General features: G+C 43.8%; 2 protein-coding genes across 3 annotated transcripts in view; both read left to right on the forward strand.

Moving 5' to 3' along the window:
* The window catches only part of LOC126558232 (protein elav-like), a 381,245-nt gene that overhangs the window by 139,713 nt on the left and 228,821 nt on the right, over positions 1–12,711 (forward strand). The gene's annotated exons all lie outside the window — the stretch shown is intronic.
* LOC126559646 (uncharacterized) overlaps positions 10,266–12,711 on the forward strand; it is a 57,635-nt gene continuing 55,189 nt past the window's right edge. The window contains exon 1 of the mRNA XM_050215817.1: positions 10,266–10,581. Coding sequence (XP_050071774.1) covers positions 10,266–10,581 — 316 coding nt within the window. The remainder of the gene's footprint in view (positions 10,582–12,711) is intronic.

Genomic DNA, 12,711 nt, shown 5'->3' on the forward strand with positions numbered 1-12,711 from the left:
GTGGGTTTATTAGAATGGTTAAAAGGAGGTTAGAAATCATATTCGGCTGGCACGAGACGATGAGGATGATGGTGTACAGGTTGATGACGGATGCAGATAGAAAGGCGACATATAAATAGTAAGCCGTTGGCGAGATGAGTCTCTTGCGCGCTTAGCTTCTGTTTTACATTGAGGCAATGGTTGTTCCGCGATACATGTTGTAAGCCAAGAACAAAAACCCTGCGCTAGGCCTGTTGCCACCTAGACCTAGAATACAAAAAAAAACAAGAAGGCTGCAATTGGAAGAGAGCAAAGAACCGAAACGGGCCAATGCGTGTAATAGAACAATGCACACGCATACACACAACCATACACACGCAGCGTCAATGGTGTCGAAGGGGGATGCCGTCGATTTTGGAATCCATCGCAGCAGCCATCGACCGTGCACGGGGGAGACACGTTCGGGTGGGTCGTACTCTCTGTGTATGTGCGCCTGCGTGTATAGGAAGAGAGAAGAAAGGAATGAAGGAAGGAGTGGGATGGGGGAAGGGAAAAGCGGTGAAGGAAGAAGGGAGAGAAAGTGCGATATTTAGAACGTGGCAAGAGAGAGGAGGATAAGGCAGAAGAACGTTTAGCTTGTTGAGTATTATCCACCATTCCGAAGGCTCCATGGATACGCACACCTGTGCTTTCCTGCTGGAGAGAGTGAGATGGAACGATGTGCTAGTGTCAATGTTCTATCTCATTCCCCATCTTCTGTTCTTGATCTCAATCCCCCCACCGTCTGGCTGGTAGTCGATGATGGTTTATAAATTGAAATTAGTTGGCCAAGCGATGCGTTTTTGTGGAAGCGGACGGACGAGTCGGATATTCCCCTTGCGCCATCCCTCTCCAGCTGTTTGCCGCTTACAGGTGATCCAGCTCATGGTATTAGTAGTAGAAGAAGTAGTAGTAGTAGTAATAGGGAAGCAATAGAAAAATACAGAATAGCTTTCCCATTGCATTCAATCCAACGAAAATTGGTCGGAAAACTAAGCCACTGTTTTCTATATGACACACAAGCGCCGGGTTTTCCTTCTCCCGGGGTGTGGTGTATTTGTGCGTCGTGTTATTCGGTTCGGTTCAGGTTCAGGTGTGTGTTGGTGTGTGGCTCTCGCGAGAGGTACGGTGAACCTGTGCGCCATGATGCAAATGTTGTTCGATCCAGTTTCTGGTTTGCGTACGGTTGGTTGTGGGAGCACATAAAGCAGAAGAAGAGAGAAAGGCGAAGGTGGAGGGCAAACGCGCGGAGTCCGCAAAAGAGTTGTTTGAACTCGTCAGTTGTTGCTGTTTTTTTTTGTTCGATCCAACGCTTCGCTGATCCACACCCATCCCGCTTACTCTCGGTGCATTGCAACAAAGATGGAAGCGGGCTCACTCACTCTCTCCCTTTCTTTCTGTCGTTCTTTTGAGTCCAATGTGTATTCCTTCTCTCTCTCTCTCTCTCTCTCTCTCTCTCGCTCTTTCCTTTCTTTGGCTTGCATACACAAACACGATGAGGCCATAGGAAAAGGATAGAGGACTACTGAGTGTTGTGCGCCTCTGTTGTGATCGCGGTGTCCGACGGCGGCACTTGTTGTGTTTTCCCTTTTTTTCTTTTCATCCAATCCCTACAACATAGCCACGCGATTTTTCCACACTCACACACGGCGCTTGGATTTTCGTACTGTCGATACACAACGGCGGCTTGTTTTTCCACCGCCTGCTTTTCGTTGTTAATTCGCGTGCGTGTGTGTGTCTGTCTATGAACTTTTGACAGCTTTTTCTCAGCGTACGAAAATTGTTTGCTTAGGGCGCAACCAGCAGCAGCAGCAGCGCCGGATGTTGTGCCTTGCCTGCCTGCCTGCCTGGTTACTACTTCCTACTGTTGGGTGTTTTATATTTTTTTTTGTTTGTTTCGTTTTCCACCGCTGTGACGTGTTTTCCCTACATTTAGTGTTAGGCTCTGTTGTTCTTTCGATCTTTCCCAGGCGGTCACCGTCGTCATCCACATCGCTGCAAACCACACACACCTGTTTCTCTTCCCTTTGGTTCGCTTTCGACTCTTAACAAGGGATATTGGACCCTTGTCGGAAGTGCGTTTGCCAAAGTTTTGTGACCCTAATTGAACGACAAACTGTAGTATCATCGTAGGAAGTTCCGGAAAAAAGGTAAAAACTTTCCCAATAAAAATGCTTAGTTCGTCAACAAAAAGCATGGTCGAACCTACCTACGCACGCACTTCGGTCTGTTCATTTGGTCATTTTGATTTATCTTATCGCATCGCCCTTTACGCGATGGTCGCCGTGCCGCGTCTTGCGATCATGATTGACAACGCTAGTTTTTCGGGGTTAGGTTTCGTGCCGCCCCAAGTGCGCATAACACAGTCTGATGATAAAGCCCAAAGTTGGGCGACCGACCTGATAAGAAACAGCGGGTCCAATAAAAACATCACAACCATCCACAGCCACACGAGTGACCATTCCAAGGTTTCTCAGTCGTCATTCGTATGGATCGTGAAGCAATTTATAAAACAAAATAAAATAATAGTACCCAAACCTGTGTTTCTTCCCTTTGTTTATTTTATCATATAGATGCTGAAAACGCGTTCTTTATTTTTGTTAGATTTTTTTTATTTTCGTCCATTTTGAAACGTTGTGTCTGATGTGCTCAGTGCTGTTTATTATTCATTTCACTTTCGCTGATTGATTTCCTATACCCCGTCGAAAATCTCATTGATAAGAAGCTTTGGATCTGATAAGAAGCCTGGGCCAAACGAATGTGATCGAAAACTGCATAACAACGAAGTTAGCGCTGAGCTGCCCGGAAGTACTGTGAGTCGTATGGCGTGACGTGAATGGTTGGCACAGGACGCAATTCGGTTGGGAACGATATGATTCATCAAAAGCACTTGTTTATTATTGGGGTTCGAGTTTGATAGCGGTCAGGATAGCAGGTTTGGCGATAAAAAGCTTAACCGAAACAGCTGGTGCTTGGGTAGAAAATGCAGTCAGTCCTGGGCATTGAGACGACGATTCAGTCGAGTTTTGTGCAACAAGACATTGCATATTGTTGATGAAAAATAGACGAATGCATGCATAAAAATATATTTTAACAATTTGTTCAATCGTCCAACTGCCAGTTGAATCGTTCATGTCATTTTTATTCAATCAGAATATGATAGCAACATGAATTAAACTAGACAAGCAATAGCAACAGTCAAGGAGTTTAATGGCTAAGCGATGAAGAGGAAAATAGTGAGGCACATCTTGAAGATTAATTATTGCTAATCGGAGTTGGGAGCCGGCTGAGGCGACCCGCACGTCGAGGAGACAACGGCACCGGTCTTCACACGACCAGCACAGGGGTTCAATTCCCATCCGGACCGTACCCTCGTAGGACTGACTCTTCGACTGTGTTGAGAAATTGAATGGGAGGCGTGCCCAGGGAAAGTCTTTAAGCCAAGAAGAGGAAGTCGGAGTTCAACATTTTCTTACTTGTGTAGAAGGATCAATCCAATGCTTAGAGACCATATCTACGTCCGTGTCTGAGATGAAGCCTTAAATGATTGTAACAATTGGATCATGATAGTTGTCAAAGTTTTTATCAATACCAGCTGACAGTTTAGATCCAGAAAGAGCGGGTAACGACAGCAATTGGTAAAGAGTCAAGAAATTGACTTAAAGACGCGTGGAAGTTGTTGGAAATGTATTGGCAGAACACTTCTTACAGTTACCTAGAGTATTTTCCTTTTCTTTGCTATTCAAAGCTAGTCTACTTTCTATATAAACCTTGGCTAACTGATCCTACATTTACTACTGTGCCCGGAAAATAAAGTGATTTTGTGTGTGTGTGTGTGTTTTTTTTTTATTAGACCAGGTGAAGGTCATCACCTTCGAAGTAATCTCCATCCGTTGCAATGCACCTCTTGCATCTCTTCTGCCACTCTTCGAAGCAGCTGGAAAATGCGGATGCTGGGATGTCCTTTAGTTCAACCGTCGCTGCGGCTTCTATCTTCTCGATAGTGTCAAAACGGTGTCACGCTTTAGCTTGTTGAACAGCCAGAAGTCGGCTGGCGCCAAATCTGGCGAATACGGCGGTTGCGGAACAATATGGGTACCAGTTGTTGCGAAAAACTCCCTCAAAATGATTGCCGTATGAGAGGGCGCATTATCGTGGAGCAAAAACCAGCTGTTGTTTTTCCACAAATCTAGCCGCTTTCCGGCTTTGGAGATCCTCACACTTTCCGAAAGGTCTCGTATTATCAACCGACGATTGTTGGCCACCAAAACCTTGATTTGGACGATGTGGGCGTCGTCGGTCGAGGTTGATGGTTTCTTCGGACGGTTCGGGCCTCGTCTTCGACCTTCTTATGGCCATTGTTTAAATCACTGTGCCATTTGTACACATTTTTCTTCGACATAGAGTCTTCCCCGAAAGGCTTTTTGTAACATCCGCAATGTTTCCGCAGCGTTTATTTCATTGCGCAAACAAAATTTGATACATGCGCGCTGCTCTACACATTTGGACATGATCAATATGGACAAAAACACTTGGCGCAGCACTCCGAAAACAAGTTGTCACCCACTAGCCGGGTTGATGTTGTGACTTGAAACGTGGCAGAACTGTCAAAAACATACATACATTGACAAACGAAAAATGAAAACAAGGGGCTTCTTTTGGCGCGTGAAATTTGACATCTAATGTCACCTTACTTCTCGGACACTTATTCTTCTTCTTCTTGGCTTAACGACCTTCTTGGTTTCGCCTGCCATCGAATTGCTTACTAGATTTGCCGATACCACGTAGTTGAACAGTGAGTCCTCATTGCGGGAGAAAGGATCCGGATGGAATTCAAACTCCAGTCCTGTTGTGTGAAGCATGACCTGTAAATGGTGTAAAATATTGTTTGGTATGATATTATCACTCAAACTGAGATGTTCCCTTCTTAAACTGGAACGTATCTTCAATTATCAGCATAACCGATTTGGAATTTTCTTTCTACTTTCCCTAATTGCACCAACTTTTTCCGGACACAAAAGCACAGAAATAAAATATCCTCTTACAGAGGTGTGTGGAATGTTGGGAATGTAATTGATTTAGCCGTTTTTTTTCTGCCCTCCGTTTCCTAAACCCATAACGTTCCCTTTCCCTTCCCTCTACCAATTAAAGCACCATTACACCTAGTTCAGTGACTCGTCCGTCCGTAATGGGCAGCAAGATTATCAATTAGGGATGGTGGTAGATCTTGCACCTTTTGGGTCTTGCACCGGGGGGGGGCGGTGTGGAGGAATGGCAATAAAGTGAAAAATTGAAAGAAAAAAGCACCATACAACCATCCTGAATCAGCGAGTAATCGGTACCCATTGACTAAAACCAACCAACCAACCCAACCGGACGGGTTGAAAATTGATTCCCATTGGGGGTTTTTTTTTTTGTTTCACTTGCCCATTACTTTCCTTCATATTACGAAACAGATTAAGGCTACCCCCCCCAAACACACACAAACATATCCTATACAGGGTGAAAAAGTGAAGTCTTACCCTCAATGGTGTACCCCACAGTTTTCTCACCTCTCTTCTGGTGCGAAGGTGTGCGTTTTTTTTTTTTGTTATCGTTCCATCCAAGCAATCGCCCAAGCAGCAGAAGAACATATTTGTTACGCATGAAAACACGCATAAACACCTCACCGCTTGTGAGCATCATGGGAGCTGGTGGTGTCCACTTCTATCAGCAGTAGCCTTTTTGTTGCGGTTTTGTTTTCTAAGCCAATAAACCGATGTGCCCTTTTTTGCAGGCACGACAGGCGCTTCAAACCGTTTGCACGCGCAAACAGCGCGTTAGTCAGCAGGAGTGGCCATCCACCTGTGAATTGTTGAGCGTGCACAGGTGAAAGTACTCTCCTTCATTGATTGCAAAATAGGAAAAGACTGAAGCGAAAAGTGGACCGTCCAAACCGTCCTTGAAAATATTATACAAAAATCTGGTCTATCCCGTTCGATCGCTCGGGCGAAAGGAGTAGTGAGAGGCGAAAGCATGATGAGGAGGCTGGTAAGTGAGTGGAAAAGCTCGCGAAAAGAACATAAGTGTGTTATGCTGCTGACGTGCCATTTAGTTTTTACTGTTGTACCAAATTTAAACCGGTCAAAGCGGTTGCATTGCATGAGGATGAGACTTAATGGGAGGGGGGGGGAGGGGCTCCATATTTAACATTCCAAAGTTAAAACACACACACACTCAGCAAAGGGAGCATTGGAGAGACGCTTTTGCGACACATGCGCGCCTGTCCAAACCTGTCTGACACTCGATAGCGCATAGTTGTGTGGGGCCGTTTTCTGTGTCATCATCAGACCGCGGTGGATACTTATCGCGGAAAAGTGGACATTGGATGGGTGAATTGAAGAAAAAAAAAACTAAAAATCATGTCCAAACGATATTGTAGATTGGCAGCGAAAGATAAGGTTCGGACAGCTATACAGAACATGGTTGGGTGGTGTGAAGAGCAGTTGTTTCATAAATGTATCGCTTCCATTTCAATAAGAGGTGATGTGTCGTGGTTCGTTGCAGATAGAACGAAGGCTTTTGGCTCTAGTTCGATACGGATGTTTGAAGCACTCCGTCAAATGCTGGTTAACGTTGGATGAAATGCTGTAAAATCGTTATTTGTTTTTTGTGGTTGTAGACATTATGTTTGGAGTAATACATATTATCAAAAATAAAGTATCTCACAAATTCGGTGCCCATTTTCCATGTATACTTTTTACAGTGAAATTCCATAACGAACACACGAACAGGCCGCTTACAGATTCTCAAAGCTGAGCAATAGAATTTGCCAAAAAAAGACAAACGATCCTTATGTCCAACTTCGTAGTTGCAGATTAAAGGGCGGACGGTGGTAAGGCGAATACGGCTCTCGGTCTTTACCCAGCAGGACCGGGTATCGCATCCTTATCTGGATCGTTCCTCCGTAGTGAGAACTACGTTGTATCAGCAAGCCTAGTAAGGCATTAAATGACCGGCATGTCCTTGGAGGACTTTAAGCCAAGAGAAAAGGAGAGAGAGATACAGAAACAATGTGGTGAAAATTTATAGTAAATCCACAGGTGATAAGAAAGGCCACCGTTACGGCACAAATTATTTACCTTTTTTTATTAAATTTATGTGAAGCATATAAGCTGAAATTTTTAACAACACAACCAGACCGTCCGTAAGGAATTTAGAAAGGGTGAGCTTTCGTTTCATTAAAGTACCTAAAGGGCTCTACCTATAGTAGAGCCCCCAGTGGAGAATGAATATGAATTTTTTGACACCTATCAGGAAGTATTGGAGCACTCCTCCCTTTTATGGAGTGGTTTTGGCATGATCGTGCTGGTTTCAGTTATTATTAACCATGATGCTGCAATGTAAACAATTAATTGAACACACCCAGTTAGAAAATTTATCTTGGTCCGTGAGAAAAATAGGAAGATTCCTTAAAAACGTGTCTTCTACTTTTGAATATGTTTTGAAATGTTTACGGGAACGTCAAAGCATCACTAGACATTAAAAAGGAAAGGTACATCAAAATTCTTTCAGGAACAGTGGATCGTCAGCTGAACTGGAAGGTGTTGAGAGCGTTATAGGCTAACCTTAGACTTTCGGATGGGAATATTGCAAAAAAATATTGTGCAGCATAAGTACCGTCAGAAGAATCGGATTGAGTGCAGATTACCGCTCTTTTTGTGCCTCAAAGCAACCAAACAGAACTCTGAAACTTAATGGATGACGAAACGTACATAAAAAAATGATTTGAGGCAGGATTGTTATGTTGCTGGCCAAAAATGTTGCTACACCACGGGGCGATGTTCCCAACAAAACTTTTTCTTCTTGGCCTGCTCAGAATTGAGTACGTCGCGTCTACATGGCCAGGTCGCCAATCAGTTCCCAGGAAACTCGGTCTGGGGCTGTAGTTCTCCATCCACTGCTGCATCCGATCTCCACTTGAACCAGCAAACGATTTCGCTGTGCTTCTCTACGCCTCGTGCCGAAGGGGTCGCTAACGAGCACCTTCTTGGTGGGGGCATGAGTCCGGCATCCTCATTAAGTGCCCCAGCCAACGTATCATTCCGGCTTTGACTACCGTCAGGATATCAGCACCTCCAAACAGCTCAGCTAGCTCGTGGCTCATTCTCCTTCGCCACAAGCCCTACACGCACACACCGCCAAAGATAGTCCTTAGCACCCGCCGTTCGAAAATGGCGAGTGCATTGGCGTCCTCCGTCAGCATAGTCCAAGACTCGTACCCGTAGAGGAGTACCGAACGTATCAAGGTGCGATAAATCGTGCATTTCGTGTGTTGTTGGAATCTTCTGGATCGCAAGAGTTTTTGGAGTCCGTAGTAGGCACGATTCCCCTGAACAATGCGCCCTCGAATTTCGCTGCTTACGTTGTTGTCCGAAGTTACGATCGTACCAAGGTAGCAGAACTCCTCTACCACCTCGAGGACGTCGCTGTCAACTGGTACTCTGCTGTCGAGTCGGGCTCTATCACGGTCAGAGCCTCCGGCTAGCAGGTATTTTGTCGTCGTCGCATTGATGTTCAATTCAATTCTATTTGGCTCGCGTAAGTCAGTCTAAATCTAAATCATGTTAACGCCTAAGCCTTAACATTTCTATAGTGATCAGTGTGATCTACGGTATCTATTATTCTTTACTCCTGTGGAGTGAATGCATCGTCCTCAACAAGGGAATGACACTTTGGAATGCTAAAGATAGAAAAGTCCCTTAAATATAGTTATTTTTAAATTACAATTTTATTTGGTACATTTCGAAATTACTGGATTATTATTATTGGTGTACAAGTCCAGGATTTTTACATGTGTAATTTTACAGGAATTTTTTTTTTCTATTAACAATCAACTAAATGCCGCAAAACCTAAAGCCATCGATCACGTACTGTCCAACAAGTCAAAGATTTGTTTAAAAAAACACTATCCCCACCACCGTTTTCGCGCATTCAACTTTCTCGTGCGAAAGTGATCATTCGATCGGGACTTGTAATTTGTACTTTGCAGCCATTTACATTTTCCCAAATTGCACTTGTTGTCGTAGCTTAATGTTTCTATCGATGCCACCTACCAAAACGATGAAAACAAAAACTGATCACGTTGATGTTCGTAACAAATTTCTCCCGAAAACTGTAGCTGAAGCCTTCGCTACCGCTCGTCGTTTAAAGTATTCCCCCGGTCTGACTGTGACGGTTTTTTTGGAGGAAATGGTGTGGCAAGTGCAGTTCACCAACCCATCCAGCCTCCGTTACAATTGACACGATGCGCTGTAGCTTCCATATCATTTTACTGTGGAAAATCTGGACCCAAAATCCAAGTTCTACCCCGTAACAGTAACAGACCGTCCGGCAATAATGACCAACGAGATCACTCCACCTTTGGCATTGGGAAGCAGAGGGGGGAGGGAGGTTGTGATGAGTGGCAATCTGTTTTCCGATTTTAGTAGAAAATAATGACATATTTGCATTTGAATGGATGGAACGAATGTTAGTTGGATGGCGCAGAGAGAGACCCCTGTTGTGGGCGCAACTCGGCAGCTAGCTGGGTTGGTGGATAGATTATTGTACCTTTCTCACGGTTTCATTGCGTGAAAAGTGAGGCAAACCGGGTGAAGATGGTTTCGAGGGCAGGGAATATATTTCAAAGCAGTGTCAGCCGCACAAAAGTAATTAAGTTTAGGATAGGAAGATAAAAAAAACTACAAACACACAAACTTAGTGAAAGCAGCCGTCAACGGGAGCGGCATTAGAAACGGACAGATTTCTGTGTGGAATATGAGGGGAAGCAAAAGCGAGACAAAGGTAGCTTAAATTCCACGGCAGCAGCAGCCGCCACCCTTAGAGCCTCGATGCTCTACAATTAACCTATTTGTTTGCGTGTATGTGTGATTTTATTTAATGTAAAATATATAAAAAAAACACTGTCGGAAAAGAAAACCTGATCGTATTCCTACTACTCCCCTGGCTTAGCTTGATCTAATCGTTTAACTATTTCATCGTTAATTAATTATATTTTTTCTGCTTTCGCTAATTTCAGGTGGAGAGAAATATACTCTGCATCCCATCACAAGGGAAGAAAAGCTAGAGAACGGCAAAAAGCGTAAAAAAGGATCGATCCTCGTCCTCCCACAGGAGGCAAGGGGATTGGGTAGCAGGGGCCGTGTTCGATCGCTCGCGTGTTTGCATCATTTTGTAAACGTTGTGCGCTCACTAACTGCAGCAGCATGATGGCCGATGCAGCAACTAACAATGGCACTGTTGCAACAGCTGCCGCCGGTGTTGCGCAGACGGCTGCAACGGTGGGCGGTGGTAGTGGTGGTGCACTCGATCCGAACGTCATCCCCCAGTGGAAGAAAGAATTGATCCAGCGGCGGAAGAATCTAGCCAAAACGATCGGTGCCGTCGCGACACAGGTGCACGATTCGGCTTCCACCGTGGCCGCGGCCATTTCAGCCTCATCGCCTGTGCAAACACACCCCCGTACACCCACCGGTGGTTTTCCCGTCGGTAGTCCGTTCTACGCCGGAACCGGAACGAAAGGTATGTTACCGCTACCGTTTGGTAAAGGATTATTGCTCGGTAAACACTAATTCGTACACCGTGGGACAGGTTTTAAATTTTTGTTTGTTCATTTTGTTATGTGTAAATAGATTAATTGTTTTGTTTTGTGCTTTGAAACATTAATTTGTGGTGTTATATCTCATCCCATGTTATGCACATGATTCGATAACGTAACTAAATAATATAACAAAAATATAATAGTATTACCAAACAGCCCCTTTTGCAATCTAAATTAAATTTTAATTGACCTCGTTTACGTAGAATTATAAATTGCTCTTAATATAAAAGAGGTAAAACCCAGAAGAACACTACAATAGACTACAATTGATTGATGGATTTATTTAGCCGTGTTTGATCGATTTTTAATCCTATCAGTGGGTTAATTTTAGTTTGTTTAGGTAATGGTCTGGGTTGTCCGGTGTCGTTCTCATTTAATGAGAAGCCCTCCAAATCCTGCTGAATGTAATTAGTTGCCTGATGGTAGTAAGCCCGTAGAGCTGGTCATAGCAGCGGCCGTTGTCTTTCCACACATACGTAGAGTTTCATCAGTTTTGGACAGAGACGTATGTGAGTTCTTCTTGTGCAGGGATAGCAGGTATCCTTTGGAAGTTGTTGTCTTCTCTAGTTCTAGGATTTTTGCACGTTTTTGGATCATCGTACCTTGGAGACTTGGAAACTGCATTTCGATTAAAGCATTCCAATATTATGACTGCCGACCCTATGATCGGCAAAACGCTTGACTCTGAAAGCTAGTACAATTTTGTGAAGCTACACTTACATCTAACCTACGCATTCCGCCAAAAGTCGCAGTCAGACACAACTTCGCGTCTTCTAAACCTAGTTCGTTGGAGTTCTTCTTTGGTTTAATGATTGGCTGGGTCATGCCGGTTATCTAATGGCTTACCGGACTTACTGACAAGTACTTAGTTGCACAGTCAGTCTTCACTATGAGGGTTTGTATACACAATCCTGTCTGACCGAAGACCGGTGCCGCTAATTTTTTAATCGAACCTCGGAAGGACAAGTATTTGAATTGATTTATAGAAGATGGTCTCTAATTTTTTTACCTCCGAGATGGAAGAACAGGCAGGCAAACCCATCTCCATAGCGCAGGCCTTTAGTGCTAGCAAAAATGCCTCAAGAGTTTTCCATCCACTTTCACCAGACATGTGAAGCTAATCTTTGTCATTTTTTATTTGGATTACCTGTGCTAAAGGTCGCACTAACAGACTTCTTGGCTTTAATACCTGCTGGGTCACGCCGGCCATTGGTTTGGCTAATGGCTTACTATACTTGAACTACTTATGTAGTTGGATAGTCAGACCTCACTACTCAGGAACGATCCGGATGGAAAGATCGGGCGTCGCCTCTACCATTGGAGATTGCATCGTAACGGGCTTTTTTTGAAAGAATGTTTCAACAACACTATTGGACAAAACTAGTGTAACTCAAATAGAGCAATCAGAAAAAGATCAGCAAATTTCATTTTTTTTTTAAATAGAAAACAGGACACTTACTGCAGTTGACGGTTCAGAAGGCTCGATGTTTGCTACATGTTTATTGCAGCTATCAGCTGTCAAATTGACAAATCACAGCGTGTGTTTTGTGGACAATAACTATTTTATGCTGGTCAAAACAATTGCAACTTCTCGCTTTTTTTGAACTATTATCTCTACCAGCATCGTTTAAGAGCTTTGTTTTATGTTCGAAAAAGATTCGTTTACTGAAAAAATGTTCTTTATCTTCTTCTTCTTCTTCTTGGCTTAACGACCTCCAAGGTCATGACGGCTATCGAAATGACTTACTAGCCTGCCGATACCACGTAGTTGGATAGTCAGACCTCAATACGGGGAGACGGTCCGGATGGGATGGGTTGTTCTTTTTGTATTATTGTAATATTGCAAGTTTAATACACGTTGCTGGTTATTGCGGAAGGTTAGTACTGACGCTTTCTTCATATTTTTGTTACTAGATACCAAAATCACACCTGACAGTCTTGGAGTGAAACTAAGAAAGTAACTGATCGATGGTTTCAAGAATGGAATGTCAAAAAAACAATTTTTGACAAGTATGAGGTGAAAAAATGGACCGTATCTAGACTGTGCTCGA

This window comes from Anopheles maculipalpis, chromosome 2RL, assembly GCF_943734695.1.
Source record: "Anopheles maculipalpis chromosome 2RL, idAnoMacuDA_375_x, whole genome shotgun sequence".
Taxonomy (NCBI): Eukaryota; Metazoa; Arthropoda; class Insecta; order Diptera; family Culicidae; genus Anopheles; species Anopheles maculipalpis.